Source organism: Emys orbicularis, chromosome 6 (assembly GCF_028017835.1).
Source record: "Emys orbicularis isolate rEmyOrb1 chromosome 6, rEmyOrb1.hap1, whole genome shotgun sequence".
In the NCBI taxonomy this organism is placed as follows: Eukaryota; Metazoa; Chordata; order Testudines; family Emydidae; genus Emys; species Emys orbicularis.
The window spans coordinates 100,012,100-100,032,766 of record NC_088688.1 but is presented as its reverse complement, the minus strand read 5'-3'; the positions used below and the strand labels follow the sequence as shown (position 1 = coordinate 100,032,766).

Here is a 20,667-nt window from a genome sequence, read left to right as displayed (position 1 = left end):
TAGCATTTAGCCAGAGAGCTTCCACGTCATGAGGTGCAGAGACTGCAGATCCGGGTGAAGCAGGCGCCCTCTGTCATGCGTGATGAGGTCCCGGTGTAGGGGCAGGGCTATCGGAGTGGCCACTGACAGCTCTAGCAGGGTTGTAAACCAGTGCTGCCAAGGCCAGGCTGGGGCGACCAAAATTATCATCGCCTGGTCCCTGCGAACTTTGAGGAGGACTCTGTGGATGAGCAGGAGCAGAGGGAAGGCATACTTCAGACTCCTGTTCCAAGGGATCGGACTGTGGTTCTGAAACGAGCAAAACCATCGACACTGGCTGTTGTCCTTGGTGGCAAAGAGGTCCATTTGGGGAAACCCCCACTTCTGGAAGACTGACTGCAAGATGTCTGATCTTATCGACCACTCGTGCATGCGGTACGACCTGCTGAGACTGTCCACTAGCTTGTTCCGTTCTCCCGGGAGATATAACACTACGAGATGGATGGAGGGGGCTATACAAAAGTCCCACAGAAGAAGGGCCTCTTGGCAGAAGGGAAAAGAGCGGGCTCCATCCTGCTTGTTGTCTGTCAGAACTGTCACGCTGTGACCTTCCAGAGTAGCGTGAAAGGTTTGGCAGGCTAGACCAACCGCCCTGAGCTCCTTCACATTGATGTGGAGCAACATCTCGGCCTCAGACCACAAGCCCTGCCTCCTTAGGTCCCCTAAGTGAGCTCCCCAGCTGAGGTCTGACGCGTCTGTCACCAGCGTCAGAGCAGGCTGCAGTGAGGCGAAGGGGATACCCTCGCATACTACCGGCCGATTGAGCCACCAGTGCAGGGAGTCCAACACCTGGGCCGGAACCATCACAACAAGGTCTAGGGAATCTCTGCCCGGGCGATGCGATCGGGCAAGCCACGCTTGTAAAGTCCTGAGCCGTAGTCAAGCGTATTTGACTATGTGGGTGCACACTGCCATGTGCCCTAGGAGCTGAAGGCAGCATCTGGCCGTGGTAGTGGGGAATCTTAGCATCGAGTCTATGAGCCGCTGGATGGCCAGGAACCTGGATTCCGGAAGGCTCGCTCGCACCTGCACCGAGTCCAGCACTGCCCCGATGAACTCCAGCCTTTGGCTTGGTATCAGAGAAGACTTGGGCAAGTTGACTAGAAGGCCCAGCTTGCGGAATGCATCTAGGGCCACCGTCACATGGGAGCAGACCTCCTCTTCGGACCGACCTGCAAGGAGCCAATCGTCTAGGTATAGGTATACCCGTATTCTCCTCTTTCGCAGGAAGGCTGCCACTACTGACATGCACTTTGTGAAGATGTGGGGGGCTGCCGCCAGGCCGAACGGGAGGACTGAACTTGTAATGGTGCTGGTTTATGGCGAATAGTAGGAACCACTGGTGAGCGGGGTGAATAGCAATGTGAAAGTAGGCATCTTTCATATCGAGGGCAGCGTACCAATCCCCCGGATCCAGGGACGGGATAATAGTGCCTAGGGAGACCATACGGAAGCAGACCGTGACTAAGAACTTGTTGAGCCCGCGAAGGTTTAAAATGGGCTGAAGGCCCCCTTTGCCTTTGGGATGAGAAAGTAGCAGGAATAAAACCCCTTTCCCCTTAGTTCCCGAGGGACTCCCTCCACCGCCACCGCCTCTAGGAGCAACTGTACCTCCTGCATAAGGAGTTGCTCGTGAGAAGGGTCCCTGAAGAGGGATGGGGAAGGAGGGTGGGTAGGAGGGAAGGAGGAGAACTGCAAAGTGTAACCCACTTGTACCGTGCGTAAGACCCAACAGTCTGACGTTATACGGGACCACACCTGGCAGAAGTGGGACAAGCGGTCCGAGAAATGTGGGGGAGGATCCGGGAGCTGGGTTGGTACGCTGTCCTCGAACGCACCTTCAAAACTCCTGTTTGCTACCAGGCTGGGGCTTGCCCTGGCCCTGGCCTTGACTAGGCGTGTTATTCCGCCTGCGCCTGTTGTCTCTGCCCCCCTGCGGTAAGGCTCCTGCCTAGGGCGGGGCTGGTACTATCGTTGTTGCGATGGTTGGGGCTTGAATGGCTTCCTCTGAGTCGCCGGGGTGTGCATGCCTAACGACTTGAGGATTGCCCGAGAGTCTTTAAGGCTATGCAGCCTGGCATCCGTCTGGTCGGAAAAGAGGCCAGACCCTTCGAAGGGGAGGTCCTGGATGGTGTTCTGGACCTCTGGTGGAAGGCCCGAAGCCTGAAGCCACGCCGAATGCCTCATCACCACACCTGAGGCGATTGTTCTGGCTGCTGCGTCTGCTGAGTCCAGAGAGGCTTGTAAAGAGGTCTTGGCGACTGCTTTTCTCTCTGCTACGAGGGCCAGGAACTCAGGCTGAGAGCCCTGGGGCAATGAGTTTTTAAATTCAGAAACTGCTGCCCAGGAATTAAAATCGTGCCTGTTTAGGATCGCCTGCTGGTTCGCAATCCGTAATTGGAGGCCCCCAGAAGAGTAGACCTTTCTGCCAAAGAGGTCCAAACGTTTAGTCTCCTGGGCCTTGGGGGTCGGGGCTTGCTGGCCATGACGCTCCCGTTCATTCACCGCTGAGACGACCAGCGAACAGGGTGTCGGATGACAGAAAAGGAAGTCGTATCCCTTGGAAGGGGCGAAGTACTTCTTCTCCACCCCCTTTGCTATCGATGCGCTGGAGACTGGGGTTTGCCAGACCGTCTTGTAGTTAGACTGGATGGTCTTTATGAGCGGGAGCGCAATTCTGGAGGGACCTTCAGGGCTTAGTATGTCCACCATAGGATCCTCCTGCTCCACCGTTTCCTCCGCCTGTAGGCCCAAATTTTGGGTGACCCTGCGGAGCAGCTCCTGATGTGCCCTGTGGTCGATCAGGGGAGGCCCCGACACCGCCGTGCCTGCCACAGCCTCGTCTGGGGACGATGAGGAGGTGAGGGCCTGCTGAGCCTCCTCCATTTGTTCTTCCTGCCCTTCATCATATGTCGGGGGCACAACCGAGCCCTGCCAGGTAGACTGTCCTTGGGACGGCCCCAGGCTCGGTGCCACTTCCACTCGCCGGTGTTCCGGAGAAGCATCTGGTGGCCTGGATACCGTAGCCTCCTTGGGCATGGCGGGGTATTTGCGTGGGGACCGGGACCGGTGCACCGAACAGCCGGATCTCGAAGCTCTGGAGGAGGTCCCTTGCTGCTGATGATAGGCCCAAGGTGTCCAAAAGGGCCTTTGTCCCGGCGGTCCCCACTGGGACACGCGGTCTGGGGCTCCCTGCTAGCTGGTGCTCTGCGGGCGTAGCTGGAGCGGCCTGAGTCAACCTCGGATTCCGAGGAGGCCGACCTCGAAGGCCAAGGCGGTGCTGTGGCATGGTGCCATCTGGGGGCTGGAGAGCGGCTTCTCCCCAACCGGGACCGGAATCGGTACCGATGCTCTCGGGACCGGGATTGCTGCCTTTTACCCAGGGCCGGGGATTGCGGCCTTATGTTCCCTTGGTGCCGGCTTAGTGGCGGTGCCGGGGAGCAGTGCGCCGGGGGAGACAGTGCCGTGCGCTGGCTCGGTTCCGGTGCCATTGAGTCCCACTGAGTCAAAGGTAGCTGGGAGTCCACGGAGGCTGAGCTTGACCAGGACCAGTGCTGGGAGCGGTGCCGGGGAGGTGACCTCGAGCGGCGCACCATTGCCGGCTTGCCTCTGGACGGCACCCTTGGTGATGGTGCCAGAGGCTACTCCTTGCCAGGGCGGGGGCTTGCCGCCGACAGCTCGATGAGGTCTTTTGCTGCCTCAAAAGTGTCTGGCGTGGAGGATTGTTCTAGGATGTCCTCCAGCCCTTCTTCTGCGCTCGACCCACTTAGCCCGGGGCTCGACGGGCCCTGCGGTTCCAGAGCCACCAATGCTGGTGCATGTTTTCGGGCCACAATGCCCTTTTGAGTGCTCGGTTCCTTGGGTGGCGCTGCCTTCTTATATGGGGAGCGCCCTCTATTGCCTTTCAGCTGCCCCTTCAACTGTACTGGAGAGGTCGAGCGGTGCCTGGGTTTGTCCTGTTGTTTCAGTGCCGCATGCTTGTGGTGCCCCACCAGTACTGGATCACGGATTGATGCCGGGGCACTCCACACCGAGGACGCTGGCACCGAAGCCAGCTGGTCCGAGGCCGCCGGTTGTAGCACGGCCTCCATGAGCAACTGCTTGAGGCGAAAGTCTCTCTCTTTCTTAATTCTTGGCTTAAAGGCCTTACTGATCTTGCAGCGCTCAGTCTGGTGCGCTTCCCCCAAACAACGGAGACACAAGTCATGGGGATCGCTGATCGGCATAGGCTTGTGACACAAGCCTTAAACCGTTGGACCTGCGGCATGCCCCGCAGCCCAGGGCTGGTGCTGGAAACAACTTCCAGACACCTAAAACAAAGGTAGCTTAACTATCTACTATTAAGAAGTGCTAACTACTGATAACTATTAACTACAGATAACTGTTACAACTGTGCTAAGGGATCACTCGCAAGCGAGAGAAGAGTTGTTCCAATGCCGCCACAGACGATAAGAAGGAACTGAAGGGGGGGGGGGCAGGTCGGCAGGGATATATATGCACCGGCATGGAGGCGCCGCTCTGGCGGGCTCCCCTGCCGACCCGACGGGAGCCGCTAAGGGGGAAAGTTTCCAATGTCCGTGCACACAGTGCGCGCACGCCTAATGTGGAATGGACGTGAACAAGCACTCGAAGAAGAACAGGTATGATGGGCTCACAGTAGCCTGTGGTCTGAAGAGATGCGGTGCAGCACTTTGTACTGGACTTTAAGTGATGAATGTTTCGTGCCAACGTATATTGTATTGCTATAGTACATTCAAGAGGTGGTGAAGAAATGAATAACTAAAGCTAGGTCTTCAACTTCATGGACTGCATAAAAATCACAAAGTTAGCCCAACACCATGATTTTACCAACAGCAGGGAGGCAGAATTGGGCATTCTCACGCAGTGGTCTCGTGCTCAGTGTGCCTCATGTTGGGAGCTGCAGTTCAGAACGGGACTCAATGTCTGTTTTCATTTGAGGCACAATAGCCAGTGCTGCCACCATTTGGAATATGAACAGCAGGGAGGTAGAAGCAGGGCTCACATTGCAGGTGTTCCAAGGGGCTGTAGCACTGGCTACTGGCCTGGCATAAAACCAGCCACCTAGTCCCCCACCCAAACTGCTGCTTTGACATTATGATGCTGCCACGCACGCATGCTCTGAGCCATAGCAAGCATGAAACCAGCATGCATGGATGCCTGTTTCTGGCTCCCTGCTGTTGGAAAAATTGCAGTAGTTCAGCAGATGGTGGAAGACATTTGCTGACCATGCACATTCTGCAAAATTCTGTACATTACCCATGATACAGCCATGAATTTAAAAAAAATTGATTTTCTCAGGGCCTTACTCATGGACCTCCGCAGTGTCGAATGCTGCAGAGACATCCAGGAGGATGAGAAAGGATGTCTATCCTCTATTCATTGACAGCAGAAATCATCCATCAGTGTCACTAAAGCAGTTTCCATTCTGAAGGGGCCTGAATCCAGATTGTGCCAGTTCAAGAATGTTAGCTTCTATTAGATGAGCTTGTAGTTGGCCTTTTGATAGTTTCTGTATGAGCTTGCTCAGGAATGGGTAGGTTGCTAAAACAGTGAATGATGGTTGCTAGAACTGAAGTATCCAAGGAAGGTTGTTTCAGTGTTGGGCAGACTATTGCATAGACTCATAGACTCATAGACTTTAAGGTCAGAAGGGACCAATATGGTCATCTAGTCTGACCTCCCGCATGATGCAGGCCACAAAAGCTGACCCACCCACAACAGAATCTTCCAGCCTGCGATCCCTGCCCTATGCTGCGGAGGAAGGTGAAAAACCTCCAGGGCCTCTGCCAATCTACCCTGGAGGAAAATTCCTTCCCGACCCCAAATATGGCGATCAGCAGAACCCCGAGCATACAGGCAAGATTCTACAGCCGGACCCTCATTTTACCCGCGATGGCACGTTAATGCCTAATTGACTAAAATCACGTTATCCCTTCAAACCATTCCCTCCATAAACTTATCAAGCCTAATCTTGAAACCAGAAAGGTCTTTCGCCCCCACCGTTTCCTTCGGAAGGCTGTTCCAAAATTTCACCCCTCTGACGGTTAGAAACCTTCTTCTAATTTCAAGCCTAAACTTCCCCACGGCCAGTTTATATCCATTCGTTCTCGTGTTCACATTACTACTGAGCTGAAATAATTCCTCTCCCTCCTTGGTATTAATCCCTTTGATATATTTAAAGAGAGCATATTTGAAGGAAGAAAAGATTCCTTCTATGAATGAGGCATTGGCTATTTTGTTCAGAAGTGACTTCAGCTCTTCATGACTTTCTTTCAGAAGTCAGGAAGGACATGAGTCAGAGTCACAAGTCTTGGGTCAGGACTCCTTTAGGGTTCCCAAGATAGTGCCTATGAGGGGACAAAGGCAAGTTAAGTTTGCTAAATTATCCTATACTATTCTATACAAACTCACTACTAGCAAATAAGAGAGACTATGCAAAAACCTAGCCTAAGGACAAAGTGTCAAGTTGTGGGTGCTCTCTGTGGGAAAAGAATATGAGCTAGGGGATGGGGGGTATGCCCTTATGTAAAGTAGAGGAATGACATCAACGCTCACACAAGAGCTCTCATGTATCATCCAACAGACACTGCTTTTTCAAGGCAGTTCCACAGCTTGTCACCAGGGGCACCATATTTCACAAGTGGGAATACACAGAGGCCTTCCAAAAAAAAAAAAAATTAAAACTTTACCAAACTACTAAAAAGCATGAACACTGGCTGTTATTAACAAACCCTATTTTGAATAATTTCTAAATTTTAATGAACACAAATATGCAAGCTCTTTTTTCAAAGGAATAAGTAAAGTATTTCATTGTTTAAATACACAAATACTGTGATTTTATTCTAGCTTGACACTTTAAAAATACATTAAAACTTTCTGAAGATGAACTCCAAGAAAAACCTGAGAATAAGATTTGAATTCCTCAAAATATCATCATCCTCAAGATCCCAATGTCACTTGATAATATCCAGTTAAAGAAGAAACTTTTTGAGCAAATCGCAGCAGAAAGTAAGTTAACAAAAAAACCACACAATAGTTCAAACAAGAGAAGAGAAGAGGGAGGAGAAATGAAAACAGACATTTAAGAGATCAAAGAAATGTATAAATGATCCCAGATTGTGTGTATTGTTTTTCAGTGCAAAACTGCTAATTATATTTATATATGGTATATATTAAAATGTTTGCTGATCAAATAAGATAGCCAAATCTTACTTACAGTTTTTGGCAACGTTGGATCAACAGCTGTTTCACTATACCCAATTGCTGCATAGAGTTTAGCCTTTTCTTCCAGTGTCATCAATTCTTCAAGACCTGTCACATTATAAAACATTCATCATATCTGCAGTATGCATTTCCTAAAAAAAAAAAAAAAATGCAGTTGTCTTTGTATATTATATACAGTGGAACCCCGCTATAACGCGATCATTGGGGTCCAAAAAATTCAATCGCGGTAAATGCGGGGTCGCGTTATAGCGGGGTTCCACTGTACTTGTGTTCAGCTTCCGCGCCCTGGCTAGGGGGAGAGAGAGAAGGGGGGCGGCCAGGGCTTCCTTCAGCTGGGGCGCTGGCCACTCGGCCCCTCCTGCTGCCAGGGCCGGCACTTGGGATTGCCGTCTGGGGGAGGGGGGGCCGCGGGGCTTGCCGCGCTCCAGCCAGAGGTCCCGCCGGCAGAGCGGGGCCGCGGGGCTTATTCATAGATTCTAGGACTGGAAGGGACCTCGAGAGGTCATCGAGTCCAGTCCCCTGCCCACATGGCAGGACCAAATACTGTCTAGACCATCCCTGATAGACATTTATCTAACCTACTCTTAAATATCTCCAGAGACGGAGATTCCACAACCTCCCTAGGCAATTTATTCCAGTGTTTAACCACCCTGACAGTTAGGAACTTTTTCCTAATGTCCAACCTAGACCTCCCTGGCTGCAGTTTAAACCCATTACTTCTTGTTCTATCCTTAGAGGCTAAGGTGAACAAGTTTTCTCCCTCCTCCTTATGACACCTTTTTAAATACCTGAAAACTGCTATCATGTCCCCTCTCAGTCTTCTCTTTTCCAAACTAAACAAACCCAATTCTTTCAGCCTTCCTTCATAGGTCATGTTCTCAAGACCTTTAATCATTCTTGTTGCTCTTCTCTGGACCCTTTCCAATTTCTCCACATCTTTTTTGAAATGCGGTGCCCAGAACTGGACACAGTACTCCAGCTGAGGCCTAACCAGAGCAGAGTAGAGCGGAAGAATGACTTCTCGTGTCTTGCTCACAACACACCAGTTAATACATCCCAGAATCATGTTTGCTTTTTTTGCAACAGCATCACACTGTTGACTCATATTTAGCTTGTGGTCCACTATAACCCCTAGATCCCTTTCTGCCGTACTCCTTCCTAGACAGTCTCTTCCCATTCTGTATGTGTGAAACTGATTTTTTCTTCCTAAGTGGAGCACTTTGCATTTGTCTTTGTTAAACTTCATCCTGTTTAACTCAGCCCATTTCTCCAATTTGTCCAGATCATTTTGAATTATGACCCTGTCCTCCAAAGCAGTTGCAATCCCTCCCAGTTTGGTATAATCCGCAAACTTAATAAGCGTACTTTCTATGCCAATATCTAAGTCGTTGATGAAGATATTGAACAGAGCCAGTCCCAAAACAGACCCCTGCGGTACCCCACTTGTTATGCCTTTCCAGCAGGATTGGGAACCATTAATAACAACTCTCTGAGTACGGTTATCCAGCCAGTTATGCACCCACCTTATAGTAGCCCCATCTAAATTGTATTTGCCTAGTTTATCGATAAGAATATCATGCGAGACCGTATCAAATGCCTTACTAAAGTCTAGGTATACCACATCCACAGCTTCACCCTTATCCACAAGGCTCGTTATCCTATCAAAGAAAGCTATCAGATTGGTTTGACATGATTTGTTCTTTACAAATCCATGCTGGCTGTTCCCTATCACTTCACCCCCTTCCAAGTGTTTGCAGATGATTTCCTTAATTACTTGCTCCATTATCTTCCCTGGCACAGAAGTTAAACTAACTGGTCTGTAGTTTCCTGGGTTGTTTTTATTTCCCTTCTTATAGATGGGCACTATATTTGCCCTTTTCCAGTCTTCTGGAATCTCTCCCATCTCCCATGATTTCCCAAAGATAATAGCTAGAGGCTCAGATACCTCCTCTATTAGCTCCTTGAGTATTCTAGGATGCATTTCTTCAGGCCCTGGTGACTTGCAGGCATCTAACTTTTCTAAGTGATTTTTAACTTGTTCTTTTTTTATTTTACTGCTAAACCTACCCCCTTCCCATTAGCATTCACTATGTTAGGCATTCCTTCAGACTTCTCGGTGAAGACCGAAACAAAGAAGTCATTAAGCATCTCTGCCATTTCCAAGTTTCCCGTTACTGTTTCTCCCTCTTCACTAAGCAGTGGGCCTACCCTGTCTTTGGTCTTCCTCTTGCTTCTAATGTATTGATAAAAAGTCTTCTTGTTTCCCTTTATTCCCGTAGCTAGTTTGAGCTCATTTTGTGCCTTTGCCTTTCTAATCTTGCCCCTGCATTCCTGTGTTGTTTGCCTATATTCATCCTTTGTAATCTGTCCTAGTTTCCATTTTTTATATGACTCCTTTTTATTTTTTAGATCATGCAAGATCTCGTGGTTAAGCCAAGGTGGTCTTTTGCCACATTTTCTATCTTTCCTAACCAGTGGAATAGCTTGCTTTTGGGCCCTTAATAGTGTCCCTTTGAAAAACTGCCAACTCTCCTCAGTTGTTTTTCCCCTCAGTCTTGATTCCCATGGGACCTTACCTATCAGCTCTCTGGCTTGCCGCGCTCTGGCCAGGGGAGCGGGGCCCCCGAAGACTACCGCTGCCGGCCTGCCGCGCCGACTGCCGGGAGGGCTCCACGCCACTCTGCAGCCCACTCCCAGCAGGGCACTTCCCTCCTCCGCGCTGCCGCCCCCTACATCGGTCCGCGGAGGGAAGGACACGGGCTGGAGCCGGCCCTGCCGGGGACAGAGGTGAGAACCCCAGGGGCGGGCCGGGGCTGCAGGTAGAGTCCCCCCGCTGCAGCCGCTGGGGCATGGATCCCAAACGCCCCGCGCCTGCCAGACTAGCCCTGCGCCTGCTGCAGCCGCCGGGGCCAGACTCGCCCCGCGTTATAAACGAATTCGCATTATCACGGGGCGCGTTATAGCGGGGTTCCAGTGAACCTCCAACTACAAAATACTTTTATGCAAGAGATTGCCAAAAGTCACAACCTTTGACAAAGACCTTTTATGGTTTCTTCTGAACTAGTCATTAAGGTCTATTCTACCCGACATGCAGAGCTATATGCATGTCTCTCCAATTAACAAAAGTTAATTGGACACCCCCACATACAGGACATTACTTAGTTATTGAGCTTGAAAACGAAGTGATACACAAAAAAATAGGCTGTTGTTTTTTAAATACTTATGGTCATGAAAATGTGTAACAAAATGTTTTATAACACCACACAGAACTCTATTCCCCTTCTTGGGATTTGTAGTCCTTAGTGATCCAGGAGGCAATCCAGGTAGGGTGCTCTGTTATTGTGGGTGAAAGATTATTCTGTATTTGTCAAGAATACAGAATAATCTTTAGGAGTCAGATTCTGCAAACCTTTATAGAACTTGCTCTTGCAAGTAGTCCCAGATAAATGAAATGCTAATCAACGCACGTTTGCAGAATCAGGATTTAAAATATAAAGTAGGTTTGTGGACTCAGAACTAGTTCCAACCTATCCTCATAAGGCGGGGAAAAAAGAATAGTGGCAACACCTGTCTATTGTGCAGAACCTATTGTAAGACATTGTGAAGACAACCTCCCTCAAGTCAAAGAAAGTACTGATGACTATAAAAATGGAAGAGTTAATCATGGTGGCAGCATAGTGGCTTCATAGTTAAGGTTTCACATTGAGATTTGCAAATCATTTTCTAATGCCACTGCCCAATACTGGATTGGATAAAGCGACCTGTCTGAAAATGTTTGACTAAAACTTGTTAGGAGAAGAATTTAGAAGCTAGAAGCTAAACTTTCATGTGGTATTGAATCCAAAAATAGCTGGTTTAGATTTTACAACAGATTCAAAATTCTTCAGCCACTGCCTTCTCACTACAGAAAATATTTAATAAGTCAATATTTCACATGTGTAATGGATCTCTATATACTTGAACATCTGGAAGTTTTCACAAGTGTTTTTAATGACTTGTTATAGTTATTAATAAGATCTCCACAAGTTACTTGTCTAGCAAGTTTTAAAGTGACCCAACAAGCAAAGTTTCATTACTAAGCAATTAGTATTACAGTTTTAAGTGCTTTAGTGTTTAACTGCATCTCAGAATTGTCAAGAACTGGGGGAGATAGAACTGGGATAAAGTTGACTGGGAGAGAAGAATTCTGAGCTCTGATATGCAGCATCATTGGTATCTGTCAGAACTTAAGTTGCAACAGAACAGCTCCCTTTCTGAAGGCCTAAGCAGAGGGAGAGTGCCTGGAGGGAACCAGGGATTGAGAGGCTGGCTAGAAAATGAAGTCTAAGAGTGCAGCTGACTGGGGAGTCAATGACTTACTAAGTTCATGGACCAGAGTGTGTGGTAGGACAGGAAACAAGGCTTCAAGTGAGGTAACAGGAATGTCTGGGTAACAGGATTGGCCAGAGGATATCTGGGAAAATCTTTGCATACCTGGCAGAGAAATTATAAGCAGACAGTGTGCAGATACTTCACCCAAAGTATTAACACACTGTATTAAAAATAGTTATAACTATAACTACTGGCGTTCTTAAGATGTATTGTCCATATACACATTCCATTATTTGTGAGTGGGCACCCAGTGCACTTGAGCTTGAGACTTTTCTAGCTAGCAGTACGTTGGTGTAACACAAGTGACGTTCACATCCAGGACATGAAGTCAGGGAGCTCCCCAACTTCACTCATTTCTTAGCCACCAACAGAACCCAATGTTTAAGATTCTGAGCAGCAGGGGTGCATGGTGGATCGTGGAACATGTATACGGACAACACATCTCAAAGAACACCAGTTCCTGTACTGGTAAGTAACAGGTTTTTTCTTCGAGTGATTGTCCGTATATATATTCCACTGCTGGCAACCTCCAAGCAGTGACCTTGGAAAGGGTGGGTACCAGGTGTCTAGATGAATAGCAATCATAGCACACTTCTGCCCATCTTGACATCATCTCTGGAAGTTTGTACCATCACATAGTGCTGAGTGAACACATGGATGGATGTTGCTTTATAAATGGTCTGAATAGATACGTTCCTGAGAAAGTCCACCAAAATGGACTGAGTTCTTGTGAAATTATCCATTTTTTCATCAGATGGAGTCTTTTCATTCAGCTGATAAAGTCTGATACACAAGGAGATCAAACTGGAATTCCTATGTGCTAAGACAGCATAATCATTGACTCTCTTTTTATAAACAATAGATATTCTGAAGTGCCTAGTTCTCTCAAGACAGAATTAAAGAGCTTTGTGTACCTCTAAGGCAGTGTTTCTCAAGGTTTTTGATACCAGGGACCAGCTTACTGACTTTCTAAACCGTGTCAGGGAGACCACAGGGAACAGCGCCGGTTCACAGACTGCTCCTTGAAAAACACTAATCAAAAGTATGTAGTTTTCTCCTTAACCTGCATGTAGTTAGGCGAAACAACACTCACAAGTTAATAACTAAGGCTAGGTCTACACTACGGTGGGGGCGGGGGGGGGGGGATTGATCTAAGATACGCAACTTCAGCTATGCTATTTGCGTAGCTGAAGTTGCGTATTTTACGTCGACTTACCTGGCTGTGAGGACGGCGGCGAGCCGACCGCTGCTGCTCCCCCGTCGACTCCGCTTCCACCTCTCGCTGCGGTGGAGTTCCGGAGTCGACGGCAGAGCGATCGGGGATCGATTTTATCACGTCTACACTAGATGCGATAAATCGATCCCCGATAGATCGATCGCTACCCGCCGATCCAGCTGGTAGTGAAGACATGCCCTAAGTGAAATTCTGAAATCACCTATGGAAGTAATTTAGGGTTGGGTTCATTGAAACTTTATCCTTATGAAAGATTGTATGAGGTGGTTCTGCCATCTATGCTTGTATAATTCACCCTCTCCTGACAACTGTTATTGCCATCCGTAAAGCCACCTCAATAATGAGATGAATGAGAGAGCAAGTGGCCAGGGGCTCAAATGGTGGACCCTTAATCCTGAGAAAACTAGATTCAAATCCCAACATAGGACTAGATCTCTATTTGATGGAAAAATTCTACTTAAACTCTAGTCCTCTGAAAGGACACCAGAAGGCCCTTCATCCTGTCAGCTATCGCAATAAAGAGCTGGGTCGATCTGCGGAAGGGCTTGGTGCGCAGCTGCCTCTCCTCATTGGTCGTGTGAAGCTTTAGACAAAACACTGGGAGGAAGATATCCTCGTTGCCGTGGAAGTGCGACACCACCTTTGGCAGAAAGTCCAGATGGGGCTGCAGTTGGACCTTGTCCTTATAAAATACCGTGTATAGGGGGCTCCGAAGTGAGGGCTTTGATTTCGGAGACATCTTCCTGGGGTAATAGCTACAAGGAATGCAACCTTCCACGACAAGTGGGAAAGGGAACAAGAAGCCATACACTCAAAGGGTGGACCCGTGAGCCTGGAGAAGACCAGGTTGAGGTCCCATTAGGGAACCGGGTCCCGGATCAGTGGAAAGAGTCTTTCAAGGCCTTTCAGGAACCTGATCGACATCTCATGCGAGAACACCGATCAACCCTGGCTGCGAGGATGGAAGGCCAATATGGCTGCCAGGCGCACGTTGGTTCAAGAGAAGGCGAGACCCTGGTGCTTTACGTGAAGCAAGTAATCCAGGATGGACTGCAGAGACGACTGGGTCAGGGAGATATTCCGCTCCTACGCCCAGCAAAGAAACGCTTCCACTTTGCCAGATAAGTTGCTCTGGTGGAGGACTTTCTGCTCTCCAAGAGAACCTGCTGTACCTGACTAGAGCAAGATTGTTCCTCTGGATTCAGCCACGCAGCATCCAGGCTGTGAGGTGGAGAAATGCGAGGCTCGGGTGCAGGAGTCTACTGTAATCCTGCGAGAGTCGGTCCAGGTGGCTGGGAAGTGGCCACGTGGCTGCAACAGCCAGATCCATGAGCATGCCTAACCAATGTTGGCAAGACCATGCTGGGATAATCATAATGACCCATGCCTTGTCCCCTCTTGATTTTTTAGAGGACTTTGCTGATGAGCAGAACTGGCGGGAAGGCATACATCAGGTCCCCTGACCAAGACAGGAGAAAGGCATCGGATAGTGAGCCTTTGCCGAAGCCTTGGAGAGAACAAAACTTGACACTTTCTGTTCTGTCTGGTGGAGAACAGGTCCACTCGGGGGGCTCCCCACTTCTGGAAGAGCATTCTGAGAACTTCCGAGTGAAGGGACCACTCGTGGTGAGAGAAGAAGGACCTTCAGAGATGATTCGCCAGCTTGTTCTGGATGCCGGGGAGGTGTGAGGCTTCCAGGTGGATTACATGCTGGATGCAGAAGTCCCACAGACAGAGGACCTCCTGGTACAGAGCTGACAATCGAGCTCCCCTCTGCCTGTTGACATAGAACATAGAGGCCGTGTTGTCCGTCAACACTTGCACCACCTGGTCAGACAGTTGGGGAAGGAAGACACCACAAGCCAGGCGGATGGCTCTGAGCTCCCTGACGTTTATATGCAATGCGAGCTCCTTTCAAGACTATAGCCCTTGAGTCCGCAGTGTACCAAGATGCGCTCCCCAACTGAGGTCAGATGCACCCTAAATCAGGGAGACCATGGGTCACGGGCTCGTGAATGGCACACCTTCCAACACCAGAATCAAGTTGGACCACAACTGCAGAGAGGTAAGTACCTGCAAAGGGATCATGATGACCTTGTGTAGGTGATGTCTGGCCGGGAGTAGACCAACACTAGCCACATCTGGAGGGGACGCAGCCTGGGTCTAGCATGTCAGACAACGTATGTGCATGCTGCCATGTGCCCCACTAGTCTGAGACAGACCCGGGCCGTGGTGAGTGGATGGGCAGTGACACTGGCAATCAGATCTGACATTGCCCTGAACCTGGCCTCTGGCAGGAAAGCTCTGGCTAGCATAGAGTCAAGTATCGCTCCGATAAACTCTATCCATTGGACCGGGATCAACACTGATTTTTGTTGTTTATCAACAGGCCCAGAGCTTGGTAAGTGGCTTGCAACATCTCTATGCTGCACTGGACCTGGACCCTGGAGCGGCCCGTGATGAGCCAGTCATCGAGGTACAGGTAAATCTGGGTACCCCAACATCTGAGGTAGGCCGCTACCACCAACCTGCATTTCGTAAACACCCTTGGCACCATTGCTAGGCCAAAAGGCAGCACTGTGAATTGGCAGTGGGCGGTCCAAACTATGAAATGTAGGAACTGTCTGTGTCCATGAAATATCAATATATGAAAGGCTCTGCACTCCTGAGCGAGCAGATGCTCATGAGAAGGGTCCCTGAAGAGGGATGGGGGGGGGGGAGGAGTAGAAATAAACTGGAGGGTATATCCCCCCTGCTACTGTGCTGAGGACCCACTGGTCTGATGTTATAGAGACCCAGGCAGGGAGAAAGGAGGACAAACAGTTGGAAAATAACAGGGGAGCAGGATCCAGGACACAGGCTGGAAGGTCACTCTCGAGAGCACCCTCAAAATGCCCGCTTGTTACCCGTTGATTACGGGTGGAGCTCAAGTGAACTAAGGGTGCCAGTTGATGGCCTTGCCGGCACTTATAGCCCTTGCCCTTTTTGCAGAAGGGCTCTGACCAAGGTGGGGCTGTTGCGGTTTAAACCGCTTCCTCGCTAGCCCCAATGTGTATAGGCCTAGGAAATGCAAGGTAGCCCTAGAATCTTTCATGCCATGTAATTTACTGTCTCTTTGCTCTGAAAACAGTTCCAGGCCATCAAACGGGAGGTCCTGGATGGATTGTTGAACCTTCATCGTTAGGGCTGATGACTGCAACCAGGACAGCTGCCTCGTAGAAATGCCTGAAGTCATGGTCCGGGCCGCAGAGTCTGCCGCATCTGAGGCCACTTGGAGGGCTGCCCTCATCGAGGATAGCCAGGAATTCCTTCCTGGACTCCTCTGGCAGCAAATCCATAAACTTGGACATGGGCTGCCAGATATTAAAATCATAACGGCCAAGTAAAGCCTGATGATTGGCCGCTCTCAGTTAGAGGCTAGACATAGAATAAATTTTTCTACCAAAGAGATTGAGCCTCTTTGCCTCCTTGTTCTTAGGCATCGATCCCAGTTGGCCCAGGCTATCACGCTCATTGGCTGCCGACATAACAAGTGAGCTTAGGGTAGGGTGGGTATAAAGATACTCATACCCCTTTACGTGGATGAAGTATTTTCTTTCCGTCCACTTGGAGATGGGGCGCAGGGAGGAGGGTGTCTGCCGTAGGGCCTTAGTAATTTTCACCACTCCCTCGCGCAATGGAAATGCCACCTTTGAGGGGGCTGCTGCACTTAGCACATCGAACGGGGAGTCTGAGGGCTCTGCCAGTTCCTTGACTTCCAGACCCAGGTTTGAAGCGTCCCTCTTCAAAAGCTCCTGATGGGCCCTTGCATCATCCTGGGGAACTGCGTGAGATGGCCCTGTTATCACCTCATCGAGCGAAGACGAGGAGGAGGCAGGTACAGGTGGGTCTGCCAACTCCGCCGCTTCTGCTAAGGGAGCCTTGGCCAAGGCTGGCTGGCCCTGGGAAACCTGCTCTGACTCCGTGTCCGAGTCGGGGGTGGGCGGGAGACTGTCGCTGACAGTCTTTCAGACGTCCCTGAGACCGACCTATGCCCCTGCAATGGGTGAGGAAATCCCCAGGGGTTCCATAGTTGCCAGGGGGCCAGCCACTGGCCCTGGGACCATGCTGCCACTTGTAGCCCAGAGAGGAATGCCAATGCCCCTGGTAGGTGGCCTTGGCCCGTGGGCCTCTCTCTCCCCCCGCTGTCTGAGCCTGAGGGCGGGGGAAGAGAGAGAGAGAGAGAGAAAAACTTGTCTGGGGGACCAGGACGGTATCAAGACCGTTTGTCTACCCCGATCCCGTGGGCTCTGGCTGTGGACCTCCATTGAGGACCTGTATGGGGGCGATGGCTCTCGGTGCCGCAAGCCCGGTGACCAGTGGCAACATTCAGTGGATTGGCGATGGAACCCCGGCAAGCGACGCCTCATGCTTAGAGAGCGGTGCCACTCCATAGATCGGGAAGGGAGCGAGAAGACCAACATGTCGGAGACTGGTGACGTGGGTTCAGGTAAGGACGCGCTGTGATCCAAACCTTTTGAGGCTAGACTCATTTGCCTGACGCCTGTTCATTTTGTGTGTGTCCGTTCTGTAACTTGTCTGTTTAAATTCTTGCATCATGCTGCGCTATCTCTATCATTGTTTACTTAAGCTATAAGCTGGGGGCGTAGGGGACTGTCTGTTTTGTGGTGTGTACACGAGGGTCTTAGACCCAACAGTTTCCTTGGAACAGCCTCGGTGAAATTACTGGGACATCCGTCTGGCAGTTAAACACTTTTAGAGTGCCAGCCCAGTATAAAAACAAGTTTCGGATGACAGGAGATTATTCAGGAAGAAACAGAGGCTGAATACCCTTCCCCCTCCCTCCTCTGGCCATTACCCTTGACCGAGTTTGGCAGAGAACTGTGTTGTTTAGTCTTGCTCAGGTTTAGGCCTATACTGCTCTACGTAAGGGCAGTCAGCATAACAGATCTCTGTTGGAGGGTTTATTTCGGGGCCTTCAGATTCACAGCTCTGGCTATTAAAAAGAAGGCCCCCCTGTTCTATTTCCCCACAGTGCCCACATTGAGCATGGTGGCAAGGTGTGATATGGAAAAGAGTCAGCAGATGGCGCCAGACAGCTTTTCGGAGCCGTAGCTTTAGTAGGAGTTTGCAACCCTGCCGGAGTCGTTCTTGGAGCCGAGAGCTTCGGTGCCGTGCACAGCGTTGGGGTGGAGAGCTGTTTTGCCAGTGCGGACAGTGCCTCAGTGCCAGAAATGGACCTGGAGCCACTGAGGAGGTAAAGGGCTCACTTCGGTCATTCACAACAGGAGGCGGCGCCAATAGCTGCTGTTTCGCCTGGGGACCATCCTTAGACTTACTCTCAGGGGCTGAAGTAATCAGTCTAGGAGCAGCTTAGTGCCTCTTGTCAGAGGCCATTAGCACCATACATCTAGCCGGGGATGGCATTCCTGCAGTTGGCACTGCAGGAGCTGAGGGTGGGACCGCTCTCTTCTTAATGTCAGCCCGGTCGGAGGATGATCTTCCCTTACTCGGGCAAGGGGAGTGAGGGTCGGCAGATGACCTTGCTGAGCGTGAGGGTCTCTCCGGTAAGGAGTAAGAACCGGGGTCCGACGCTGGTCACAGGGACTTTTCCATGAGGAATAGTTTGAGTTTAAGGTCCCTATCTTTCCTTGCTCTTGGCTTTAAGCCCAGACAGTGGGAACACTTCTGGGAAACATGTCCCTCTCCCAGGCAATGGATACACTGTGTGTTGCTGTCCATTATAGAGAAGGCGGCCCCGCATGACACTCACCGCTTAAACCCGGAAGAGCAAGGTATAAGGGTGAGGGAGTGGCTTCCCTGATGGGAATTAGGGAAAACAAAAACAAAAATAATTTTTTTATTTTTTTTAAGGATGAAAGAAAAGAAAAGAAAATGAAGGAGCTAACTAATTATGAGAGGGAAAAACAGATAAGAGACTATCTACATAACGAAGAGGGCTCTGGTAAACTGTTCTATTCCAGACCGCAGGTGGTAGAGAAGGAACTAAGGGCGGTCAGACCGCACAGTGCTATTTATACTATCCACGCACAGCGTGGGGGAGGGGAGTTGTGCATGTGCAGTCCGACGGGCACTGCTATTGAAGCTCTCCAACTCCAGATGCAAAGGCGCAGCTGTACCTACAGTGGAGCACCCATGGGGACATCACTCAAAGAAGAAAGTTTTTTTGGCTTAGCTTCCCCCTTCCCAAAGCCTTTGCAGGTCATCTACCAGATAACCATTTAAGTGAGCTGCACTGTAATAAAATATATAAAATTACCAGATTATGAAGGAAATTAGGGTGAACAAAAATAAAATAAGTTACTTTGCAGTAACTGATGTTTTCTATCCGAGTCATCTCTCCAATTCCCCATTCTTAGTACAGCAGGCTGATGCAAATTCCAAGAATGGCAGAGGGGAGAAAAATCCCAAAGAAAAAAAAGGAAAGATTTATAAAAGTACAATTAGAAATCTAAAGGCTTCTCAATGTGCAATAATATCCTTGACAATAATGGTAGAAGAAAGCCTAACAACAAAGACTTTCAGAAATACAACAAGGAGTCTGGTGGCATCTTAAAGACTAACAGATTTATTTGGGCATAAGCTTTCGTGGGTAAAAAAAAAAACTCACTTCTTCAGATGCATTTTTACCCACGAAAGCTTATGCCCAAATAAATCTGTTAGTCTTTAAGGTGCCACCGGACTCCTTGTTGTTTCTGTGGATACAGACTAACACAGCTACCCCCTGATACTTGACAAAGATTTTCAGGCATCTTCTAATGGGGACAACATTACAAAAAACACAAGACACTTTGGTTCAGACCAGTTTTTCCATCAAGTCCCATTTATGGACAGAGAAAATTAATTCCACTACTAAAATAAAATGGACATACTTGCACCCTTTATTTCTTGTTTCTTCTCATCGTTTTTTTCTCCTGACCAACCCCATATCCAGCTGAACCAACCACCAGAATTTTCATCATCTTGTTTTACCCCTGGTCTGTAAATCTTTAATCCAGCTTTAGTTACCTGTGATTAAAAAAAAGTTCACAGTTAAATTCTATACGAGTTAGACAGCAAGTAAAAGATATAAATACAAGTCATGCTCCAATGCCCCAGAACAACAAGGATGACTTCATGACAAAAGTGACATTTATTATTGGCTTATACAGACGCCCCCCGACTTATGCAATCGTTCCGTTCCGGAAAGCCTTGCGTAACTCGAATTTTGCGTAAGTCGGAAACATATACCCGTACATTATGCAAAAATTTCCGCAACTCGAAAATCCTATTTTTGGCTTATGGAACTTTTTCCGTAAGTGTGAATTTGTGTAAGTCGGGTCTTGTGTAACCCGAGAAGCATCTGTATACTTGCTACAGTTTTTTGAAGCACGCTGTAGGCCTGATATCAAATATCTCTCCGTTTTCATAAAGGCAACCCACTGAAGTGAGGGATAGAGTGGAAGGAAATTAATCTCTCTCAAGTCACCAAAAGCCTCTATTATAAGATTTCTACATAAGACAGACATTCTTCTCTCAAACACAGCTACAAAAAATATTCCATGACAATTTAATATATTTATTATACAACATATAAAATGTTATTTTTAATGTAAGTTATTTAGGATATAAAGTCAAGCACTACAAAGCCAGAATAGGCCACATTTAGGCTTGCTCATACAACTTCAATTCTGGTTCGCTGGCCATCCAAACTATGCACTGAATAAGGTAGTTGCTCCGCAAAAAAAAAAAAAAAAAAAAAGTACTTGATTGTGTTT

The 20,667-nt window shown here is 49.0% G+C and overlaps 1 protein-coding gene across 1 annotated transcript in view; it reads right to left on the bottom strand.

The window, feature by feature from the left end:
- Positions 1 to 20,667, bottom strand: part of VPS13A (vacuolar protein sorting 13 homolog A) — a 286,528-nt gene that overhangs the window by 200,865 nt on the left and 64,996 nt on the right. Inside the window, exons 15-16 of the mRNA XM_065406641.1 lie at positions 19,783 to 19,918; positions 7,277 to 7,371 (exon numbers count right to left, since the gene is read on the bottom strand). Of these exons, the coding sequence (XP_065262713.1) occupies positions 7,277 to 7,371; positions 19,783 to 19,918 (231 nt within the window). The remainder of the gene's footprint in view (positions 1 to 7,276; positions 7,372 to 19,782; positions 19,919 to 20,667) is intronic.